Source organism: Rhododendron vialii, chromosome 4a (genome assembly GCF_030253575.1).
Source record: "Rhododendron vialii isolate Sample 1 chromosome 4a, ASM3025357v1".
Lineage (NCBI taxonomy): Eukaryota > Viridiplantae > Streptophyta > Magnoliopsida > Ericales > Ericaceae > Rhododendron > Rhododendron vialii.
The window spans coordinates 38434683-38460330 of record NC_080560.1 but is presented as its reverse complement, the minus strand read 5'-3'; the positions used below and the strand labels follow the sequence as shown (position 1 = coordinate 38460330).

At 37.7% G+C, this 25648-nt stretch overlaps 2 protein-coding genes across 3 annotated transcripts; both read left to right on the top strand.

Moving 5' to 3' along the window:
• Nucleotides 1–1225: 1225 nt before the first annotated feature.
• Nucleotides 1226–8478, top strand: LOC131324236 (dammarenediol II synthase-like). 2 transcript variants are annotated; one of them, XM_058356124.1, is made up of 19 exons: nucleotides 1226–1300; nucleotides 1429–1658; nucleotides 2782–2970; nucleotides 3814–3903; nucleotides 4127–4324; nucleotides 4503–4587; nucleotides 4774–4940; nucleotides 5049–5237; nucleotides 6055–6168; nucleotides 6286–6405; nucleotides 6509–6631; nucleotides 6730–6828; nucleotides 6944–7003; nucleotides 7141–7187; nucleotides 7286–7429; nucleotides 7494–7671; nucleotides 7803–7883; nucleotides 7990–8073; nucleotides 8198–8478. In XM_058356124.1, exons 2-19 carry the CDS (start codon nucleotides 1446–1448, stop codon nucleotides 8318–8320), a joined length of 2304 nt encoding a protein of 767 aa, XP_058212107.1. In that variant the 5' UTR covers nucleotides 1226–1300; nucleotides 1429–1445; the 3' UTR covers nucleotides 8321–8478. The 2 variants fall into 2 exon arrangements, with proteins under 2 accessions (XP_058212107.1, XP_058212106.1); XM_058356123.1 differs by having other exon boundaries at nucleotides 1241–1287.
• A 9495-nt stretch (nucleotides 8479–17973) lies between these two features.
• LOC131324235 (transmembrane emp24 domain-containing protein p24beta3) lies at nucleotides 17974–25324 on the top strand. Its single transcript, XM_058356122.1, has 4 exons — nucleotides 17974–18384; nucleotides 23185–23371; nucleotides 23604–23711; nucleotides 25022–25324. The coding sequence occupies exons 1-4, from the start codon at nucleotides 18163–18165 to the stop codon at nucleotides 25153–25155; spliced, it is 651 nt and encodes a 216-aa protein (XP_058212105.1). The 5' UTR covers nucleotides 17974–18162; the 3' UTR covers nucleotides 25156–25324.
• Nucleotides 25325–25648: the final 324 nt, after the last annotated feature.

Below are 25648 nucleotides of genomic sequence, written 5' to 3'. Positions count from 1 at the left end.
GAAAGGAAACGACAGTACATTCGCAGTTAATGAAAATTAATTGAAAAAAGTCGACTAAATACATGCCTGATAAATAGCAAAGGAGGGCTAAGTTTTACCATAGCCATCATATTAATCAGTAAGGCCAAACCTGCATTCCATAGCCATTTTCACAATTAAAGGCCCCTCATTGGATAATTAATTAATTGTTTAATTAAGAATGCGGCTGAATTTCCTAACAAGTTAACCATACCCGGTCCACTGATAGAAAGTCGTAAAAGAAATAAATAGGTTAGTCCGGATTTTGCGATTACCATACCATAACCCAAAGTACTTATCTATGACCAAATCCAAACCAATATCTGACGGGTATGACTTTTAGTGCTCCATAACCAAACAGTACGGAGTTCAGTTCCTACCTGAACCGTAGCAAACTCGCAATATTAGTAATTGCATTAACAAACGTTATGAAAAAAATTATATACTCAATTCAAAATTAACATGCCCATATGATTTTACCTTTTTTTGTCAATTGATAGAAGAGATTATTTTGAAAATTTTGTATTATAGAACTAATCGAAATCTATCAAACAAGATCTATATTGCATATTTTTCAAGATCCACGCTAAAAGATATAGGCAGAAGATATAAGAGAGACAAACAGAATAATAGACAATGAAAATGGGACGAATGAAGTATATATTAACCTTTTCTTGAATCAGTTTTACATCACCCTTAAAACAATAACCATCATTTAACTTAAGGTTTGGAACCCAAACATAAGTTTCACACCCCACAATTCTAAAGAGTCCAAGTGGTTATGAGAAAGCAATAAGTGCTCCTTCATGAGATCGCATGTTCCATTCCCACGAAAACTTAACATTTCAAACCTTGGGCCACTGGGGGTTATGCCCGGTCATTACCTTTAGGGCATCAAAATTAGAGGTGTGCACAAACTGACCCGGACATCCGGTTATCAAAAAAAAAGTTTGACACCCCAATGGCTTGGAATAACCCCAATGGCCCTACCATTTGGAATGTTTGGCCACCGTGAGAATAGAACCTGTGACCTAAAGGATGAATACTTATTACTTTTTCACAACCACTTGATCAAACCTTTTGCGTTAGGTTTTAAGTTTTCGACACCCCAAATGAAATCCTTGTTCCGTATGAATAGTGTACCTTTTATCTCTTTTCATTGTTTGGTATAAATAAAATGGTCTTGTTCTTGCATTATAAATACCATTTGAATTCCCTCCAACTTTCTTGCTATCTTGATCAGCTCTCATCTTTCACAGCCACATCCCGGTAAAGTTCTACAGTACATCTTCGATAATCTCTCTCTCTCTCTCTCTCTCTCTCTCTCTCTCTCTCTCACATTCAAGCTCACTCGCACTCATACAGTCACACTCACAAAGAAATAAAAGTCTAAACCTTTGAGTCATATAGGAACAAAAAAAGAGAGAATGTGGAGGCTCAAGATTGCTGAAGGTGATGGGCCGCACCTCTTTAGCACCAACAATTTTGTTGGTAGACAATTTTGGGAGTTCGATCCTGATGCTGGGACACCGGAAGAGCAAACGGAAGTGGAACAAGCTCGAGAGTACTACAAGAAAAACAGCAGAAGAGGTCCAACCAGTCGGCCTTGGCCTAGTGGTGATCTTCTTACGCGAATGCAGGCAAGTACAAACCATGAATACCATACAGCTGGTAATGGTAACGGTACTGTTTTTGTTAATTACTGATACGGCATAGTAACAGTACATGCGTGATTTCGTGTACTGTTTCAAATTTTGCGTGCATTATGACACATCTTAATATACTTAAAGAGCTCAAAAATATATTTGATTATGAAAATAAATACTAAAGAAAGTTGGAGTGATGATTATATCATATATTACGAAATAAAGAAAATTAGAATTTCTTTAGGTACAAAAGACTTTATTATGGAATGAGCTCCTAAAAAACAAAAACAAAGTAGAAAAAATATACAATATGGCTTATACCGTCCGATACTCACCCGGTACCGACCTCCACCAGCCTGTATTTTTTGGTATCGGCCGATACTTGAACAAGAGCATAACTAGAGAGGTAAGGTATGCGAGTTTAATTTATGGGTACATAACGGTATTCAAAACCTTGGTACAAACATTTGAACACACATTGAAGTATAATTTTAAAAAAAAGTAACAATATATACCAACAAGAAGGGTAAAAAAGAAGAAGAGTAACAAGCGATATAATTTAATTAATCAAGTAACAAGTAGAAAATATTTCAACTTAATAATTTAATTAAGTTGTGCCTTAAAATTTTCTAGTAATGTTTCACCCACCACATGACCAAAAATAAGTACTACTACTATATAGGCTTTTTGTATCAAAACGTATACGGGATATACTTTTCCTTATTGTGTGCTAAATTACTATTTTGCCCTTACTATTACCATATGTTTTTTAATAAAATAAAGATACCAAAACCAAAATCTTGATTCCGCTCCTAGGTTTTATACAAAGTGACACTACATAGGAGTTCTTCATTACCCTGCGCAAGGGACAAAAAGGGACATGCATCGTGGATACGTCATCAACTTTTTTGGAGACTTCTAGACCATTAAATTAAAGAAAATTTTAAAATCAGTCAAATTGACTGACAATAACAAGTGTGTGAAAGTATATTAAAATGTGTAAAAAAAACATAGAAATACGTATTTTTCTTGTCTTTTCGTGCGCCTATTGTCAGCCAATAGAAAACACCGTTAAATTAATTCCATGATTTTGTTAATTTTATTTTATTTGATGCAGCTCAAAAAGGAAAACAAGCATATTGATCTAAGCTTACCCCCGGTGAGATTTAGGCCAGACGAAGAAGTGAATTATGAAGGACTGACGACTGCTTTAAGGAAAGCTGTGCGATTACATTGCGCCATCCAAGCAAGTGATGGGCACTGGCCAGCTGAACATTCTGGCCCGATGTTTATCACACCTGCCCTGGTAAGTTTCGTGTGTACATGTGTATATTACTATTATCTTGTATGCAAACACGATAACGTTTACGGTGCTACGATATACACCCGTAACATTTACCACTAAGAGATATAATATTTACCACTGAGAGGTGTAAAATGCATTGGCGTAACATTTTACCAAATAGTCGCAATGGTGCATATATACCTTATGCTCGCAACATCAACATGAGGTTACTCCATTTCCTTGCGTCAATTCCCTGTCAATTTTCTAGGCATATATGTTTCAGTCTTTTTTCATAGTACGTATTAGATTGTTAACTTTCAACTCATGTAGAAGCTTAAGCGATTAGAAGAGAGATAACTTTATTATTTATATCTTCAACACGTCCCTCACGTGTAAATATTTTAACATGCGGTAAAATTCTAACACATGATCTATTTTCTGCTCTGATACAATATTAAATAGTTAAAACCATCAATTAAGTTTAAGCTAGGGGGATAACTCTATTATATATTTTCAACATTTCAAAACTCTAGTGTGATCCAATCCAACTATGTCACCGTCGCGTTATCGATCAGTCCACCATGAGATTGACTTCGAAAACATTATTAAGATCCGATCACACTCCACACCTAATTAAAATACACGCCAACCATTTGTTGCTTTATGGGTTCTAACTTCTAACCGAGTGGCAACTCGAAAACCAAGTGCACTGCAATGGGCCCAACGATGAGCAGCAACAGAAAGAGAAGCACCATTAATTGTGGGTCACACCGCAACGGGTGACCCACAATGGGCATTTAGTTCTTCATATTATTTTTTTTTCTTGATAATGAACTAATTAGTGTAGAATTTTTTTTGCTCCAGATCATCATGCTGTATATTAGTGGAACAATAAGTACCTTCCTAACGGAAATGCACAGAAAGGAGCTAATTCGATTCAGCTATCTTCATCAAGTATGTACATTGATCGAATTCCCATGAATGATAATGTAAAGCTAGTTTTTTTTTGCTCTGTCAGTTCTGTTTACCTGCTGTTCTCAATTAGCTCCTGGGCAACATCTTCGAGGTTTTCTTGCCTTGGTAATTAGCTTTTTCTATAGAAATCTTCATTACATACAGACGACGGTAAGGCTTACTCTTACTTTTAAAAAGTCTAATCTATGAAAGCGTCTTGCAGAACGACGATGGTGGGTGGGGATTCCATCTAGAGGGCCACAGCACCATGATTGGTACGGCGCTAAATTACGTTGCATTACGTCTGCTTGGAGAAGGGCCTGACGATGGGGAAAACAAAGCGATGACCAGAGCCCGGGAGTGGATAATCAGCAATGGTGGTGCAACTGGGATCCCATCTTGGGGGAAACTTTATTTGTCAGTAAGATCAAGTTCTCTTAACTTTATTTGTCAGTAAGATCAAGTTCTCTTACTTTTGGAAACACAGTAAAAATTGCCTTTCGATGTCATACTAGATTATCTTAACACTCTAGAATCCGAACAAGGTTATTCAAAATGCTGAACTTCTCCGAACAATTTGTGTATTCTCTCCTTTGAAGGTGTTAGGAGTTTATGAATGGTCGGGCTGCAATCCGTTACCTCCTGAATTTTGGCTTCTCCCTTCTTTTTTGCCATATCATCCAGGTAGCCAAAAGTGTTCTTTTTTTGTTAATCTTTAACAAACTTTTTGTCCTTCATCAAGGTATATGCAAGAAAAAATCGATGAAATTTATTGTTCTGCTTTTGATTCCTGACTCCCTCTCTTTCGCTGTACCTTTTAATGATACATTATAGATAGTGTTCTAATCAACTTATAAGTATGCTATACAGCAAAAATGTGGTGCTATTGTCGCACAGCTTACATGCCTATGTCGTACTTATATGGGCGGAAATATCATGGGCCTATCACCGACCTGGTTAAGTCGTTGAGGCGGGAAATTCATACTACGCCCTATGAGGAAATAGATTGGAACAAAGCACGCCATGACTGTTGTAAGGTTGGTGGCGATCGACTTGGTAAAATCTATCGTAGAGTTCCTTCGTTCGTATGAATTTCTCAACACTAGTTACATATATAAATCAAGTTCGTGTGAATGATGATCCAGGCAGATCTTCACTACCCTCATGTCTTCATACAAGATGTACTCTGGGATTGTCTTCATTACTTGGGTGAGCCACTCATGAACTGCTGGCCCCTTAACAAGATCAGAAAGAGAGCTTTAGAAAAAGCACTGAAGCATATGCAATATTCAGCGGAGAACAGCAGATACATTACCACAGGAGCTGCGGAAAAGGCAAGTGAGAAAGAGAAGAATTTGGTTTTAACTTAGTAGTGGTTCTGGATTGGCTGGGGGACCATTCCCACTGACCATTATCACAGCGCCGAATTAAAGTCGAGACAAAGTTCTGTATGCACTAGGCCCACAAGATTGATAGTAGCTAGCAGATTTCAAGCCTGAGATCTAGGAGCAATGTTTTAAAAACCAAACTGGTGAGAGAACCAGAATGAGACCGGGTGGATTGGTCACCGGTTCAACCGCCGGTCAATTGGGTAGAACCGTGATGTGTTTATCACGTGATACATATGATTTTTATAAAATATCAATAAATAGAAAAGGTCTAAGTATCCAAACATTAAAATATAAATCCACGGTTTAACTACTGTGTTTGTCCAGTTCTCTGCATATAATGGTTTTGGGGGTTCACCAGACCGGAACATGGACTAGTTGACAGTTCAACTGGCTGAAGCGGCTAGTCTGGGTTGACTTTTAAAACATTGCCTGTGAGTGAGCACATCTCTAAAAGTCTGTAACCTTCACCATCAAGCCAACCCCTTGGGGCTAATTTGATGCCCTTGATTGAAGTTAACTTGATGCCCTTGATCTTTTCTTTTCTTTTTTGCCAAAGCCGGTATACATCAAAGGGGATTAGGAAGAGTTAGTAGGTTAGTCCACAAGAGTTCAAAGGCTATCTATAGCCCTAAACGCCAAAAGTTCATGAAGGGGGTCGAACCCCGACCTCCCACAAGGAAGGACTAGAAATTACCATTGGGCTACAAGCTCTTTGACAGAGTTATGATCAAAAGCATCTAAGACATTTTTCTTATTGCAGAGCCTACAAATGATGTGTTGGTGGGCAGAGGAACCAAATAGTGATGAGTTTAAAAACCATCTTGCCAGAGTTCCTGACTGGTTATGGCTTGCAGAAGACGGGATGAAAATGCAGGTAAAAATTCTGCTAAAAACAATCGATACTCTAAAATTTTGATTGATTCGGGACTCATTCGAGATCGTTAATGCATTGCCATACAAATTTACTTTGCACTTGCAACTTGTATTGCAGAGTCTGGGTAGTCCGCTTTGGGATTGTACTTTCGCAACTCAGGCACTTCTTTCCAGCCGTATGATTGACGAATGTCTTCCTTCCCTAAAGAAAGCACATTTTTATATTAGAGAATCACAGGTTCAATTCTTCCTAGCTAAAAAATAAAAACACAGATAACAAGTACTATTTGTGTACGAATTTTGCCGCCAATTTGACACTCCTTTGTTACAACTGGTTGAAGGTAAAAGAAAATCCAAACGGAGATTTCAAGAGTATGTATCGAAACATGAGCAAAGGAGCATGGTGCTTATCCGATCGAGATAACGGTTGGGCAGTTTCCGACTGCACAGCAGAGGCATTGAAAGTAAGTTAAGCCTTGCGACAACACAACTACTCGTAAGATGATCTAAAGAAACAAAGAGAATTAGTTCTCATAACCGAATATGTATTCCTTTCATACAGTGCCTACTGTTGCTTTCGCAAATGCCACCAGAAATTGTCGGAGAAAAAGTTGACGAGGAGCTTCTATATGCTGCTGTGAATTTTTTACTTTCCGTACAAGTAAGATATTCATGACTTACTGTATTGAAGAACTAACTCACAGTTTTTCATTACAGCTTGTGTTACCACTGTACCCATTGAGATCTTCAAAATTTTCATTTTTTGCTTTGTTCAGAGCCCTATAAGTGGAGGTTTTGCTATCTGGGAGCCACCGATTCCTCAACCGTATATGCAGGTAACTATTTTCAAATGTAATGCCATGTCTACTTTTACACCTTCTCGTACCTGAAATTCCAATCAACCATGCGATATCTTCAATATCTATGCAGCTTGTAAATTCTGAAAAATCGAATTTCTTGCCCTTGTTATTAGGCGCTGAACCCTTCAGAATGTTTCGCTGACATTGTGATCGAGATAGAGTAAGAGCTCGCCTTTTCTTTTGATCACAGCGTTATATTTAGAAGACTGTTTCATACAATGGTCAGTCATTATTGAATTTGTGTATCCAATGTCTTAGGCACGTCGAATGCACTGGATCCATCATCCAAAGTCTCGTAACATTCAAAAGTTCACATCCGTCATATCGGGCAGAGGAAATAGAAATTGCAGTGGCAAGAGCAACATATTTTCTGGAGCAGAGACAACAGCCTGATGGTTCTTGGTGGGTTGATTCACTTTTTTTCTAAAGTTAATTTTCGGAGGGTGGTTAATCCTTGTTTTAACAGGTATGGCTATTGGGGAGTTTGCTTCGTCTACGGCACATTTTTCGTACTCAGAGGACTGGCTTCAGTTGGAAAGACGTACAACAACAGCGAAGCTGTCCGTCGAGGTGTTCGGTTCTTGCTTTCGACACAAAATAAAGAGGGTGGCTGGGGAGAAAGCCTTGAATCTTGCCCATCTGTGGTACATATATATAGCGTCCCAATATGGTTTTTTTTTTTTTTTCTTCAAGAAGGTTTCTTAGAACGGTGTTCTTACAGAACTAGTCCTTACTCTCCAGTTGTTGCTTCTCTTTCAATGTTTCGATGAAACAGAAATATCAACCGCTAGAAGGAAATCAAACGAACTTCGCGCAAACATCATGGGGTCTGTTGGGACTTCTTTTTTCTGGACAGGTTATTATTAGCACATTTTCGTTGAATTCGTTACTCAAAGTAGCTAAGGCAAATCTTATTGTCCTGCAAATTATTACCCTAAAGTATTTCTTTCGTTTCAAACTAGGCTGAAAGAGATCCAGCCCCGTTGCACAAAGCCGCAAAGGTCTTAATCAACGCGCAGCAGGACGACGGTGACTTTCCCCAACAGGTGATTTTCGTAACCCAGTATCATGCCGCGCTTGTGCGCTTTTGCATGCCGTAAAGATTTGCGAAAGCAACGCTTGAACAACTTACGTACGCGATTTATGTTTTTCCCGTGACTGCGAAAACAGGAAATCACCGGAGTGTCCTTGAGGAACTTGATGATCCATTATGCACACTACAAGAACGTTTTCCCGTTGTGGGCGCTGGGAGAGTATCGGAACCGTGTTTGGCCAGAGCCCCAGAAAGTTTGAGTTTCGGCTTCCGATTTCGAAGCATTCTTCAACGGTTTCCACATCGATCTATTAGAAGATTCAATAGCTTGTTTTGGCGATCACATCAAAAAAGTGTTATATGCCACAATGTTATAATCTACATACTTACAATGTTTTAAAATAAGAAAGTCCCTTCCTTTCTTTTCTTTTCTGTTTTTTTTCCCCTTGTATCTTTGCTTAAAATTCGTGTCTATGTTCAACTCATTTTACATTCTTAAAAGACCCCTTCGCGGACGGAGTAGGTAAGGTTAATTGAACATGTAATTGTACTTTGCCCCCATCTGCTATCGCTTATGATTTAATGTATTAGATTATAACTTTTTTATTATTAGCTTAAGCAAATTAAAATAAGTTGTAAAACTGTTGGGTACGGGTTTTTATATGTTGTAAAAAAAAACTAATATTGTTTGCTTGAATAAGCTGTCAAATAGCTTTTTATAATAAACTAAAGTGTCTAGATTGCCCTAAGAACTTATGTAAGAATAATTTATAAATTATTTTGTTAAAATGTGTTTTAACTACTAAAAATAAGAAAAAAAGATTCAAATTGGAGCTTAAAATAATCTAGCTTTTTTGGGTCAAATAAGCTAGAAAAGATAAATAAGTGATTATTCATAATTGATAGCAAACACCCTTCAACAACTTTTTATTAAGGAATGCTAAATAAGTTGGCAAACGAGGCCTTTGTCTGTTGTGAAAAGTCAAATTGCGCGTGCAGTACGTATTCCTATATCATTTAAACAGTAGACCTATGCTACACACCCCTTAATAAGTATGTACCATACACACCTCATGTTGAGTTTCTCTCTTCTTTCTCTGGCGGGCTTTCACACATATGGTCCAACGTAAATTTGGGTGGACCGAAATTGGGGCTTTTTAAGACTACTTGTTTACTTACAAAATTTGACCATGGGGAAGGTGACTGGTTGCCTGGTGCTGGAACTTAGCAGAAATGTCCGAAGTGGTTGAAATATCCTCTGGATGGATACAAAGAAGATCTTTGGAACTTGAAATAACCCACTAATACAAAAATAGATAAAAGATCGCAGAATTTGGTATGATCTTTCACTTTTAATCTTGGTTTCAAAGCCATGATCTACCCAGCCGTAATCAAAAGTCCGCATGTAACCACCACAGTTCCAGGCCGTGATCAAAACTCACAAAAACCATGAATAAAAAAGGACAAAACCATAATCTTTAACGGCTCGAGATTTCAATTTTACTTTACATTTGATGCCAAAGACACTTCTGCTGGTGATGATCGTACTTCGACATTGCAAGCAAAGCTGTACGATGCGATCTCCAGTGCTGAAGTAGAATTTGTTAGGCCAAAAGTCTATAGGGTTTCAGAATCGAGTGCTCGGGTTCGGAAAACCAAGTCTATAGGGGGTGTTTTTGGGACTCTCTCTCTCTTCTTTTGTTCTTGTTTGTTGGATCTTGTGTTGAATATGTTTGGCTGTGCCTTTTCCCATTATAGGATAGGAGATGGACTATAAACAGGCTCGCCCGTTCTTGAGGACACCGCCGCCAGGTGTTTGCCCGTTCTATATATAGGACACCGCCAACCAGGTGTTAGCCCGTTCTTCAGGACACGTACCGCAGCCAAGTGCTCGCCCGTTGCCACCATCGCTGGAACAGGCTCGCCCGATGCCACCATCGCCAGGTACTGGTACGTATGCCATTTCTTCCCTTTCTTTTTCCATCCAATAAATCTATGGGTACACAATTTGAAACCTGAAACCCATCCCAGAATTCCGAGCTGCTTAATGTGTTTAAAACTTTATTTTAAGGATCCTTGTAATAAATTAGCTTATTGGAACATCAGTAACGGATTCATCGATTCTTTGCTCAATTTGCTGGCGGGAAATTAAGCGAGGAATCGACCAAGCCCTTACCGATCGATATCCAAGTCATGCTATATTTTGTTTACGGGGATCCTTAAACAACATTTAAACACATTGAGCAGCTCAGATCATTTGTATGGAATGTGAGTAGAATCCCAAGATGTATAGATCAAATGGTGTACCCATAGCGGGACTCTCTTCTTTTATTTTTATTGATCTAGGTTTAGCTGTGACTTTCTCATCATCTATTGAGTGGAAATGGATTCGTAGCCCAACTTGACAAAGAAAGAAAATTGCTAGCCTGTTTGGAATCACGCCGGCAAACATTGACCCGTACAGAACTGGTGGAGTATGATGCCACGCCCTCCATAAACGGCTACAAAATAAGGAAGCTCAAGCCGGCGGTCTTAGACAGAAAAGAAGTTGCCCACAAGCTCAGGAATTTCTCGGAATTAGCAATTAGGGAGTACGATAGGAATGGGTGGAAGTAGGCCTGTCAATGGGCCGGATCCGATCCGAAATCTGGATCCGGATCCGATAAGACTCAAATCCGATAGTGGTAATTCGGATCCGAATCCGAAAAATCCGGATCCGATCCGAAAATCTGAATCCGATCCGGAAACTTTTTTTACTTCAAAAATTTTAGCAAAAAAAAAATATTTTTTTCAAAAAAATACAATTTTTTTTTCAAAAAAAAATTATTTTCCGAAAAAAATTTAAAAAATTTAAAATAGAAAATAAAAATAAAAATACAACTTCTTAAACATTTTTTTTTCAAAATAAAAATTTTACTATTTTTTAAAAAAAAATTAAAATTTTAAAAAAAAATAAAGATAGGATTCGGATTGATAACGGATTTAATCCGATCCGATCCGGATCCGTATTGAATTACCGAATTATCGGATTATCGGATCGATGTTATCGGATCTAGATCGGATCGGATTTTTCGGATCGGATCCGGTCCATTGACAAGCCTAGGTGGAAGGTGTTCTTCTTCCCTTTTTCCCAATATATATAGGAAGCTTCTACTAACGGCGCTCTTACCGTATTATGGTGAGGGCTTTCCCTTTTCTCCTCTTTCCCGACCAAATTTTGATGATCCGAACCGCTCAATGTGTTCAGAACGTGATTTTAAGGGTACCCGCGAAAAATCAGCAAAAAAAATGACCGGAAATGGCTTAATTTGAGCAGTTTTTATTTGAACCGTTCGATAAAATATAAACAAAAACTGCTCGGATCAAGCTCTTTTCGGTCTTTTTTTTTGCTAATTTCTCGCGGGTACCGTTAAAATCACGTTCTGAACACATTGAGCAGCTTGGATAATCGCAAATTGGTCGAGAAAGAGATGTTCTCACCGTAATACGGGAAGGATGCCCTTATTAGAAGTTTTGTGTGTGTGTATATATATACTAGTGTAATGCTCGTGCTTTGCACGTTTCTGCGTACTCATTAATTTAATGATAGTCAGGAAGTTAATATACATATATTATTTTTATTCATACCATTAACTGTATACTTTTCGAGTAAGTTCAGCGGTTCAATTTCAACAACCATCACTCAAATATCATAAAATGACGAAACCATGATATACTCGAATATTTTGTAGTTATGCTTTAGATAATCAAAATGATACCAAAATCAAATTTTTCCAAAAGGAAAAAGGTCGAGCTACTTCGATTTACCTCATCTAGGGCTTGAATGGAGCGAAAACAATCACCACATTATGCCCACCAAAGCCAAATGAGTTAGAGCTACCTGCATGAAATAGGCAAATTTGATTAGTGAATGTTGAAATATTATTTATTCACAAAGCAATGTTGGAATATGAGGAATTTGGATAACAAAATGTTCAAATATTTGATTATTATATAGGTTGCGAGAGATATATTATCTTCATTGCCAACAAAGCAAAAACATGTAACAAAGGCACTTAAAAGTCCTTGGTTTTTAACCAATAAACAACATGTATTGATTAAGCATTATGCTTCTGTAGTTTCATAATTTTCAGTAAGAGGGACTAAAATACGTACCAACATGGACTTCATGCTCTTCACGTTTGAAATAGTGTCAACTATGATATCAGACTCTAAGTTCTGCAAAATTAGAGAACCATAAGAACATGAAGTGCATCATAAAATTGAATAACTGAGAAAATTTTAGCATAATTAGAGGAATGGGCTTTCGGAGCAGTACACATTGGTTAATGGTTGGACGCAGCCAGCTAGTGTTGATTGCTTTTATGATTGCAATAACTTCCAATCCTCATGCAACTCCAAGCGCATGTATACATTCAACAATATGGATATAGCAATTTCATGCCAATAAATTTATGCAATACTAAATTAAACAACATATGAATTAAGAAAGAGATCAGGACCTTCTGAACAGTGATGAAGACGAATTTACAGCCGAGAGAGAGAGAGAGAGAGAGAGAAGGAGAGAGGTTTTTATATAGATTCAATACCCTTAAATTACGAAAAAGCCTTTTCTTCTTGATTAAGAAAATGACTTAAAATACCTAAAATACCCCCGAAAAGTCTTTTCTTCTTGACTAAGAAAATGAGGACTTAAAATACCTAAAATATCCCTGAAAAACCTTTTCTTCTTGACTGAGAAAAGGAGGACTTAAAATACCTAAAATACCCCCGAAAAGCATTTTCTTCTTGACTAAGCAAAGGAAAAAAAAAAACCTAAAATACCCCACCTATTAAATCTACTATTGCCAAACTACAAGAGTAATTTCATATATTCATGAAATGGCTATGCTTGCCACTCTTCTCCCTTTTGCCTTTAAACTCAATATCAAGTTACATAAAATACCTCAACCTCTTAAATCCATCATTGCCAAATTAAAAGGGTAAATTCATCAAAAGGGTAAATTCATCTTTTTCACAATGTACCTCATTTTCTTCTTGACAAAGCAACATTTGTCATAAATTAAGGGGGGAAAAAGTGAAAAAAGTATTTCAAAAGTCAAAAGTAAGCCATAAATTAAGGGAAAAAAACACAAAATAAGGATAGCCACTCAATTTTCTTCAACAGGATAAGTCCAAAATACCCTCAAAAGTCCAATACAATCCCTTAAAAACTACAAGGGCAAATTCATCTTTTCATGATGTGGCTATACCAAACACAATTCCCTATTTTGCCTTCCAACAAAATACCAAACTACAAAAATACCTCTTTCATCATAAATAAAGGAGGGCATTTATGTCAAATCACATTATGGCTATGCTTGGTGTAGCCACTCTCCGAACAAACTACAAAGGCAAATCGGTCATTTCACCTAGTGGCATGGCTTGCCATCCTACATTCTTTAATTACAAGTGTAATGATTGATAATGTCACATACCAAAACTACCCAAACACCAACACTTGAAAGGGCAAAATGAAAAGAAAAAAATTTGAAGGGCAATAATATAATTTCACACCATGCCCTGGCTTACCATGCTAGGTTCTTTTATTACAAGTGTATTGATTGATATACACACACTTTGTGTTGCTTTGGTTTCTTTAATTAATCTTTTTGAATTAGACAAAAAATATATAAACTGTATTCCCAAGTAACCCCTGTAAGTTTTAAATCTGCAGTTTGTGAAGGTCGTGAAGGCAAACTATGAGGTAGTAACCGGCTATATGTACTATATAACCTTTGATGCCAAAGACACTTCTGCTGCTGCCGGTGATGGTCATACTTCGACATTCCAAGCAAAGGTGTGGGATGCCATCTCCAAAGTTGAAGTACAACGTGTTAGGCCAAAATCAAGGAGATCGGATCCCCTGTCTGACTCTCATCCGGACAGAGGCACGTTCGGCTCATCTCAGCCGTTGATTTGCAAGATCAACGGCCGAGAAGAGTCAGATAGGGGATCTCCTTCGAAAATCAAGATAATTAACTTAGTTACTTGAGTCTCATTTTGGCACAAAAAGTGTTCGGCTCATCTCAGCCGTTGATTTGCGAGATCAACGGCCGAGAAGAGTCAAACAGATCCCTGTCCGGATGGGAGTCGGACAGGGGATCTCCTTCGAAAATCAAGGTAATTAACTTAGCTACTTGAGTACGATGCTTTTGGGAGTATATATTATAACTCCAACGATGTCATGTTTGTAGTCCCTTGTTTATCGGCCGGCCGCTTGTGTATGTTGTAACATACTATAATTTGTCTTGATGAAGTTGTTCACGTGATGTCCTCTTTTGTTGGCTTTTGTGTTAAAAAAATAAAGCATTTATACGAGCCTAATAACAATTTTCCTCGTTTGAAAGCTCACAGAATTATGTCGTAGACTATCACAATTTGACAGAACATTTTAGTTGTTTGGTGAACAAACTTTACAAGTTTTATGCATAACCAAAGCACTCTATTTGGAATTTTGATGGTGATGTCCTATATTTTATTTCTACTTGTTTTGAAAGAGTATCTCTCCAAATTTTATTTTTCTTTACAACATACACACACACATAAAGAAAAGATATGCTCAGCACTAGGAGTGCTCAAGAAAACCGCCTGAACCACGAAACCGGTCCAATCCAGACCGAACTGTCCTACTTGGTCCGATTTTACGGTCATGTTATAGTTCCAAAAAAATAAGAACCGTTCATTTTGGTTCGGTTACTGATTTTCAATTGAAGAACCGTGGTTAGAACCGAATCGAACCATTTAGAACTCTTACATATTGATATATATCTGTGTGTGTGTGTGTGTGTTTGTGTAATTAAATACTGTATGTTACTATGGATTTGGTAGGTTATTCTTTTTCTTGTTAAAATCAACTTATTTAGATATGAAAATTTCATTTGTTAGGAAAGGTTTTAATGTTAGGAACCCAAACAATTAAGGATTCACTTGTTAGGAAATTTCATTTGGATAGAACCGGAACCGAATCAAAACCGGACTGATCTTGCGGTTTGGTTCTGGTTAGGTTCCACGCATACGTTGATTAGGTTTTGGTTCTCAATTTTCCAGAACCATTTGAAATGGTCCGGTTACTGGTTTTCTAGAAAACCAGACCAATTCAGACCGTGCGCACCCCTACTCAATACATGTTAAATAAGAGAGATCCTGTTTTGATGGGAGGAAACTAAATTAAGAAGATGTTTGAAAATGAAAAATATAGGTTAAATTTTGTAAAACTTTCGAAAAGGGTTTATCAGTACGTTAATTTTTAGGGTGAATAACTTTACTACTACCGGGAGCATGATAGTCTATTCGGTTCTTTACAGTTAAAGTTCTCAACGTAGAACATATATGTGATGTGCGTGTTCGCTTTGTAGGGGGGTAATTTTGTCTTTTCACTCTAAATAAATTCCATACTCTTTCCTTGACGTGCAAGGACAGAACCAAGAGTTGAACTCTTGAGGGGCTAATTTGGGGCGGTTCCAAATATTTTAGAAGTAGGCATCGACATTTTATAATGATTTTCTTTTTTAATGTTTCCAATCGCGCATCTATGCATCATTTTTTTTTTCATTTTTTGGTGCAAATTTTCATTTTATAACAATGTGTGTAACTTTCTTCACGTATGAAAAAAAATCAATAGATTTGGTTGGATTCTACATCTTCTCTCGATGATGATATGCGCATCTGATGCTATTTTGTTGGCTCAATTTTTCGGAATTTAATTGAGTGGCCCTGAATTTTGGTATCGTTGCGTCGAGAATTTATAACAACTTTTATACCAATAGTGCCGCTGTTTAATTCAAGAAATGAAACTTATAATAATGTTTTGACTTTATGTTTTAGGTATACGAGATGTTAGTTTAGAAGGAGCTGCAGCCTGCAAACCACTGTCAAAGCTACACGCAGGAGCAATGAATTGTTCTTTTCTATTGAGATTACTGATTAATGCAATTCTTCTTGTGTTCCTTTCTAGGCACTCTCAATGCTTTCCTCTGTTGGGTTGGGAGATTGCTGCTTTGGTGGATGATATTAGAAGTTGGGCATGTATGTTCAAAGCAGTGGAGTTTTGTTTGGTCTAACAGGAAGAACAACTTAGCTGCTCACTAGATTGGCTCGAGCTGTTTGCAAAGGAAAGTTTTATTTCAAACGGGTTGTATTCCGCCCGATTTAGATACCGTTTTAGTTAGAGATATGATATGAGCTTTTGTACATCTTGTGATCTTTTCCAAAAAATAAAAATAAAAAAAAATGAAGGGAATTCATCTATACTAACATTCACCACTTTATCATTTTTGTATCATTGGAGTTTTGGTGATCTAATGTATTCTCTGCTTATTGCTATGCCTTCAGGTGCTCTGTAATGATTTAGGTGAAATTGACAGGGGTACACATCTTTAATGTTTGAAACCTTTGTTATAGTGTTTCTCACTTTTAGTTTACCTTTTCTATGTGTGCATAGCACGGGTTTGACGCTAGTATCAAGCTAATTGAAAAACAAAATGGTTTGTGATAACAAACAATACTCATTATCCACACTCGAACATGAATTATTTTGTCAAAGTTTTTGTTGTTTATTTATCAAGATAACACATGTAAAGAGAATCGAAAGAACTTGTTTGTGTGTGTGTGTCTAAAAGCACTTGTTTGGTGTCTTCTATTAAAATCGAATTGATGTGGTCTCTTTCTCAATTTCTTCAAATTTTCCGGCCAAGAATTTTAATTTGTGATTCGCCTCAAAGAATAAAATTAAATATATGATAAAAATCACTAAAGAGAATCAATACAGATAGAATTTTTTGACATATTTTTAAGTTCTGTCCAAATTTTTTTTCTTTTGGCATATTTTGATGATGAACTAAAAAAAATTCTATTAGCAACATAAACAAGTCAACTAAAATATAAAAGTACTAAAGAATTACTGTACCCATTTTTTTGGATGCGCGCGCGCGCGCGGGGGGGGGGGGGGGGGAACACACTAAAGATTTACTAGGATACTAAGCTGATGGTAAATAATTTCTCAGAAGTTGAGACTTGAGTAGAAATGTCAAACAGGTCATGGGATGTCGGCCCGATCCATTTAGCTTTCGTACCAATCATGTTTTGTGTCTTGCCTTACCTTTTTTAATCATGTCACGCCGTGTAGTGTGTGTCAGTCTATCTACAACCGAGTTCCTTTGGGAAAAACATTTGGTGTAACTAACAACTTGGTATTCGTTGTGTCATGCACCGTGCCCTTTCATGCATGTCTAGGATCATGTCGTGCCGTTTTCGGCCCCCTCTCGTGTCATGCCTGAACCGCTGTGCCCGCACCCAATTCGTCTAAAACCATATTTGTATCATGTCGTGCCCTTGTTAGCTCACCTTATTTGACTCCTCTACTTGGGAGGTTAAAATACTTAAAAAATAACTAAACGCAAGGGTTTGGTTTTGGTTCAGGTGGCTTGGGATTTGCAACCCCAGGTTCAAGTCTCCCCAAAGGCCACCCATGGGCTCTTATAAAAAATTAGTTTTGTGCTGTGCGCAAGTTAAATTACTTATTCGGCTAAATAAGTCAAATGACTTATTTTTTTATTTTTATTCAAATTTTTTTTGCATTTTTTAATTTTTCATCAACTTTATGTGGATTATTGATTCTTTTTATCAAGAAAAATCTAAAAAGTAAAAAATTACAATTAAAATTTTATTTTTTTGTTAAAAAAAAGTCAATAAATTATTTTTTTCATTTTTATTCAAAATAATTTGGATTTCGATCATAAAAATATATACTTTTTAGATTTCTTTTATTATAACGAAACAATAATTTATAAAAAAAAATTAATATAAAATTAATTTATACAAAAAAAATAAGTCAATTAACTTATTTATCAATGTCAGGAGCCTGTGCGAAAGCTGACCGATAGATTTCTCCTCACAAATGCTGTAGATTTGTATGGAAGTCATCTCAGACTCCCAGCGGCCAGCAGCCCAGCAGTCGGAAAAAAAATACTAGAACAGATTTCTCTCTCTCTCTCTCTCTCTCTCTCTTTACCCAGTGCTTGGAAACCTGAATCGTAATCGAAATTGAAGTCTTAATCGAAGAATGGAGAGAGGAGGGAGAAAGAAGACGCACGCTTGGGTAATGGTAGGGCTTCTACTGCTGAGCTTCTTCGCGGGCGACGTCTCGGCTCTCTCCGTGACCGTAAACGACGTCGAATGCGTCTCCGAGTTCGTGTTCTATGAGGGCGACTCCGTCTCCGGAAACTTCGTCGTCGTCGATCACGACATCTTCTGGAGCTCCGACCACCCCGGCATCGACTTCATCGTAATCTCTCTCTCTCTCTCTCTCTCTCTCTCTCTCTCTCTCTCTCTCGATATATGCGTATACGCGTATCCATGATTTGTTTGCTTTATGTTCTGTGATTGATTCGATCGTAAGGCGACTTTGTCGTTGTGATTGATTGAATTTGTTTGTTTTTCGATTGTAAAGGGTTAGGGTGTTCAATAATTAGCTTTAACTCTACTCGCTTCAGGAATTTTTATATATTAGTATGAGTAATGACCAAAAAAATACAAAAATACATTAGAGTTTTGGGTTTCGTTACTTTCTGCGCCCATATTTTTTCTAGAGTTTTGGGGTCAAACTCATTTGATGGTATTTTTGAAATTGATTTGGTGGAGAATGGAAATCTGCTGTAGATTTGCTGGGTGTTTAAGGTAAATATGGGGTAAATACAAAGTGGGTGGATTGGTTGGGGAAAATAATACAGTGCTCTGGGTGCCGCCACATGGTGCCCCATGTCTCTCTCTCACCGGACGTTCATGTGGGGCCCAAAACTAAGTGTACGGGGGAGTTGGAAATTTGTTGTAGATTTTCTGGGTTTTCTAGGTTGCTGATTTTGTCGAACACCACTTGATTGATAGTGTCAAATTTTTATGCATTTTGCCATCCGTACAGCTTATGTATAGCTGTGTAACATGGATGCTTCTATTGGAGTATCTTTGTCGCACATTTGGCTGTTGGGTAAAGCTATGGGTATCTTTGTAGTTATTTTCAGTGCACAATACTCCTTAAAACTAAGCATAAGTACGCATGGTACAGCATCTCTAACCTTTACTTCTTTTACTCAAATTTGAGTAAAAGCTTCATTTGACATGAAGCACTCCTATGGACAAACCCATATTTAAGCATAAATTCGTGTAAAAGTTTCACTAATGGCGCAAAAGTAAATTTCAGAGGCACAAAATAGCCTTCTAAAATTTAAGGATTTGAGTCTCTCATGATATGAGTAAAATTCACTTTGAGTCTCTCATGATTTGAGTTAAACTCACTTTGATATTAGCGATATAGATGCAAATATCCTCAACCATCTATATGCATATCGCGTCTGCAGATCGGATAGGTAGGAAGGACCCTTCTTAATAATCTGAATTTTACTCTTAGGTTTCCCTGATTAGCTTGAACATGTTCCTTCTTTTACTCTATCAACGTTAGGTGTGAAAGTTAGAGATGAAGTTGTGGCAACCTTTAGTTTTGAGATGAAAGTTCTAACTATTTCATTGCTTACTTTGGCTCGCTTCAGTGAACGTTTCGGATGGTATTCTTATAGATGTTAGTTTTGTGGTTCCAAATAATCTAGGCATAGGTAAGGCGTTCGACTAAATTTCCAAGCGAGAATGATGAAGTTGAAGAAGATTGGTTCAGTTTTAGTTATCTTTTTTCACTATGAGTTGGGAATTGAAGTTCTATGGCTTATTTGAACTTACCACAAAATACAAAAACTGAGGACAGAAATAGAACAACCAATAACACGTAACTTGTGTATATTGGCCAAAAGGCTGGCGTCACGGCCATTACAATGACAGAATAATCTGACTCCCTTTGCATATGGTAATTTTCCAACGCTCTTGTGTGCTCAATAGAACTTGTTTTTTTTAACTTGCTATTGTGTTCTTTCTCAACCCAATCCGAACACATCTTTGTAGTGAGTTCCAGGAATGTTTGAGAGGAAGTGTGATAGGCATTGTTCATTCGTACTCCTATTATGCTCTTAATGTATTCTTGTGATTAAATTGTGTTCATGTATATTGTGCTCCTATGATTGTTTGTGGTGAAAGTGGGATAGGTTTTAGGACCGTGGCTTCAAATAATCAGGTGTGTTCGCTAAAATGTCCATGTGAAATGTACTAGAAGTAACATTTACACGTCTCTCAACTATAGCATTTTTTTTTGGCTGCAACAATAGAACCAAAAATATTTCAAAAAACATGTTGTATCCTATGATTTCTTTCACTATAGACGCTAATAAAAACGTAACATCGTTCTATTTGTTGCTTTCTTAGCATTAATGATTACTGATCATGCTATCATTTTCTCGTACCCAACCATGAGTGCAATATGGACAACACAATAATGTGTCCCACATTCATGGTTGGTACGAGTTTGTGTACAAAAGTCATGTTCGAGTTTTGATCAAAGTGGTCAACGAATCAAAGCTCAAAGTTACCAGTGAGAAGTATGAAAAAGAAGCGTGGAATTGCTTTACGAAGGCATTGAGGAATCCCAATACATACGTAAAATGATTTGGCAGTAGTTCAAGCAAATATATTGTAGATTCAAGTAGGAAGACTCATCAAGCATTTAGGTGCTTCGGTGCACAGGATCTTGAACTTGCTTGCTATGGTAATAAGCAATTGTGGGATGAAGTTAGCATGCAACAAGACCTTGAGAGCTCATAATTCAGTTTAGAAGGATGAAAGCATGATTGATTATGTCTAATATAGTTGAACTTCTTGCAGGCTCCCGCTACTGTGGGAGGATAGAAAAAGGGTTTTGGTTTTGATCTACTCAATGATACTTATTTCCTTTATGTGAACAAAATAGCTTGGGATATTCATCCAATCTTTTGCTCTGGCTTTTATGCTCCGCTGTGATGATATTAACTGCTCCCTTGAATTGTCAAATGTTATGAATTTATTGGGATTAGGGATCCAATTTGAAAATTTTGGTCCCTGTAGGCTGTAATAAACAATGATGTATTATTAACATTGAGTAATATGGTTTGTATTGAGGGTATGTCCAAGCAAGGGCGGTCATAACGGTTTGTGGCGGGCACCCCCTGTTTTGGCTAATAACAGTGCATATATAATGTAGATATTTACGTAATGCATCAAGTATTTGTGATATTGGCACCCTCACTAGGCCCAAACTCCACTTACTATTAAATTGGGCTGTCATTTATGTTTTGACCGAGTAAGTTAGGCTCTTTTAGCTTTTGACCCAATAGATTTGGCTTTAAATCTCTCAGCAAAAAGTGGGCTTTACACCCCAACTACCCACCCACCCCCAAAAAATAACTTTTGAAAAAACCATTTGAGACAATGGGAAATTGGGCCAAATGGGGCTTCGACAGTTCGATACCTTTGGGAAAAAAAGCTCAGATTCTAAACTTTATTTAGCGATTCGTCTTTCAAACTTAATAGAGTCAAAGTGCAAAGGTTAGTTTCATTCCTCTCTTCTAAATTGTTGATTGATTAAGATTTCTACACCGTACTTTTGCGAATTTTGAATAAAAAACTGCTATATTTCTTGTGTCGTCTCTTTTTCTTTTTCCCTTCTATTTTTCTTGCTTGAGCTTTTTAAATTCCGTATCCCCTTTAAGAAAGTTCTTGTTCAGAGCATTGTCTGAGTGAGTAGCCAGCGCCTTAGTTATCTGGGCCCATAGCCGTTGACATTAATGGGACCTCACCAAAAAGGACCTCACAGAAAGAGCATGTCTGCTTTTTCAACCAAGGAAAAAGTCTAAACTAATAGGCAGGGCGCTAACTCAAATGCTGCTGGTGAATCTGCACCCGCTGGAACTTAGTCAGATGGATCCAGAACTGGACGAACCTGAACTTCATCATATATAACTCCTTCTCCTGCCTTCGCCTCCGATGCTACCTTGACTCCTGCTTCCACTTCTCTGACCGCTCTTTCATCGAGTCAAATCTTACTATAGTGGTGTTTCGGTATCTGTTCCAACATATTGGTTACCCCAAGAAAGGTTTATTCCCAGGTACATGATTCCAAGGCATATTGCCAAAAGGTTAGATTTGTCTCCAATCTTCCCCCGCCCATACCCCCAATGATTGGGGACTACATGGGTTTTGTTGTTGTTGTACATGATTGCCTCAAGTTAGATGCTACATGGACCAACCTATCAATCATCTCAGCCCAAACAGTACAAGCAGGTAGTCACAGTGGCTTAGTCTGCTATTTCACCGCTTGATGTCATCCTGGATCTTCCGCTCTAACTCGGCAATGAGCTTGCCTGGTCGTTGAAACCTGACCCATAACTATTGACAATTGTAGGTGTAGGTGTAGGTACTTTATCTTGTCAATCGTCACCTGGGCATCAGTGAGAACAGGCTCAATGATCTTCTTTTTATCCGCAACAGGCTCAATGATCAACATCCTTCTTTTCTTGCATCTCCCCCCAAAAAGGAGGGGGAACTCTGAGCCCACACAGGATACATGACCGACACTGAGCACTAGAGCAGCGAGCGGGTTAGAACGATCGCGCAAGGAGATTCAAACCTAGCTCCGAGTGAGCAAGTTGATTACTGATATTCAAATACCACCACTGTGTCCTAGGGTGGTAGAACTGAAAAACTATGTGCCTAGAGATATTGAGGACTCGATGAGCCTGTGGTTTTGGATAGGGAAGAATGGTAAATATAATTCACAGAAGTTCATGTGGTGAAATTAGATTGTTGGGACATGGATTTAGTGATTGAGTTGTACAAATTGGGCAAGTTCACAGAGTTTCTATAAATGTGGACGACTTGACGACGACGGCGAATAACCTTTGATTGTTTACAGGAAACAAAGCGAACAACATTATTTCAACTCCCTACACTTTTTTTACTAGAACCATGGTTTCTTAAACCTCAGGTACCCATATTTTATTTCTTGTCACTGAGCCCATGAGGTATTCTTTGTTAACCTGTTTACTGGCGACTAATGCGGAGTATGAACAAACTTTATATTAGCGGAACAGCAGTGCCATAGCAAGTATTTCTTGGTTCATGTGTAATATCAGCTGAATTGTGTAATTATCTTTAATTTTTGGTTTTTGTGCAGGTGTCGTCTCCTGCAGGTAACGTGGTGCACTCGGTGAAGGGGACATCCGGTGACAAGTTTGAGTTTAGGGCCCCAAGTAGCGGAATGTACAAATTTTGTTTCCATAATCCTCACTCAACACCAGAGACTGTCTCCTTCTACATACATATCGGCCACATCCCCAATGAACATGACCTCGCCAAAGATGGTTTGTCCGATTCATATCTAATTGTTAGTGTTACTCCAGTAGTAATGTCTTGTGTATTTGTCTATTTCACAGGGCCTAGTGATTGATTGCTGTACAAATAGTAATACACCTTGGTTATGAAAGTCTGGTTCTATTTGAACCTTTTTATTCAAGAAAACATGCTTGAGGCCGATATAGACGAAGATTACTTTTGCAGTTCCTTTTGTGATCTTTACATTGTGGCTTGTTACAGAGCATTTGGACCCCATTAATGTTAAAATTGCTGAGCTGAGGGAGGCATTGGAATCTGTTACAGCGGAACAGAAGTACTTGAAAGCTCGTGATGCTCGTCATCGTCGTAGTAAGCTGTTTTCTTTTATTTGAGAATAAAAGTGGTGTATTGCATAACAATATATCAGAGGTTAACTACTCTCAGTAAAGCTGTTTTGTTGCGGTGTTACCTTATGATTAGGCAATGTCAACCGCAGCAATGTTACAAATATTTGAATTCCCAAGAATGTAGATTTTTATTACTTGTCCCTTCTGCTAACTTTAGCAGGACTGATTGAAACCTCAGCAACTAGGAATCATTGACCTACTAAACTACTCTAGACTTAACAAAGACTTGACATGCGATGTGAATTAAAATACTTGACCAGTAATTTGTCCCACATAGCCCCTGAGAGACCTCTGCATCATATGTCCAGCAATTTGTAGATTTTTTGAAATACCGTCGACTCCATAAACTCATGAACGAATGAAATGTAATGAAAAACGCCCCCTTGCATCCTAATGTTAACAAATAGGGGGAAAAAATTACTCGCATTGATCCTAAACTCTGTAATTTTAGTCACAGAGGTAGTTTTGTGCACCAACTCAATTGGCACATGAGCAGCTTGGGTTTGACTTCTCATGAACTCTTCCGGAGCTTTTTCATTATTCAAACATGTTTTGAAGTGCATCTCCTTCATAGCCGAGTTCAAAGAATATGTTCAGTGTGCACAAGCTTGCTCTGCTATTGTGCTGAAAATTACTTCTAATTTTTTTGCTACAGTACATGGCTTTCGGGAAATACTTTTAACCGATGCTTCCAAAAAAAATGTCCCCACTTTTTGTAGCAACAATGTCTCACTGATATGCCCATATGTGTCAGCAAGCCAACGTATGAAAGGATCTATAGAGAGTTAATCTTGTTGAATTTTTATTTTTTTTGTCAATGTTAAATCTTGTTGAATTAAACAACTTTACGTTCATACCACCAGCCATTTCCCACCTTCAGTGAGACATTGTATCCTTTAGCAGAAGTCTTGACAATTTAACCTCTGGCAAATAGAGAGCTAAAACCTTGAAGCTGAACGGGAAATCCTTGGTACTTGGTAGTAAAGAAAGCTCAATCAAGAGCAAATAACAACGGTACCTGGAGAGTGTCCCATGTGAAATCTAGATTTTTCCATGTCCTCATTCAAATGCTCTACATCATTGACTTTCTTCTTCCTTCGTTGATTTGGTCTTCATTTATTAGTTTGTTTCGAGGTAGGCAATGTATTGGAGTGCTGATGTGTCCAAAATTGCCTGTTATACTCATCTTTTTTCATGTTGTGATGTGGTGATGGTTGTTGGACAAATAGTCTTGTATCGGTTCCTTATTTTCCTTGTCTTTTTATGCTGCAGCAAATGAGAGCACTCGGAAGCGTGTTATATTTTACACACTGGGAGAGTACATTTTGCTAGCTATTGCAAGTGCACTTCAAGTCGTGTATATACGCCGCTTGTTCAGCAAGTCAGTCGGATACAACAGGGTCTGAGGCATGACATCAAAATTACGTTTCTTGCTGTTTTTATTTCATAGTCCAGAGAACAATATGGAAAAATTCTGGTCATTTGTTGAACCAAAGTTTTGCCAGTCTGAGAGTGTCGAAAAACAATGATGACTGTTTTTCTCTTCTTGCAATTTTCAACACACCTGTTTACTGATGATGGGTTTCATAGACCTTACTTGCTGGTTCTAATGATGTGAACAATGCACCTTCAGTGTTGGTAAAAAGAAAAAAAGTTGGAATTTTTTGAAGCAAACCTGCATATATGATCTCTAGAGATATCCAGACAGATTAATTTGCAATTGGTCAGATTTTGTGGAAGATTGAGAAACTTTTGTCCACTGGAATAGAATTTGGTTGCCCTTGTTTTGACAGAAACTTGGGAATGATTCAATAGGTTTACTGGTCTTGTTAAAAACTGTCAACCATTGTTATGCTGTATTTGACTGCATGACATGAACTACTGGCATAGCATGTGTTC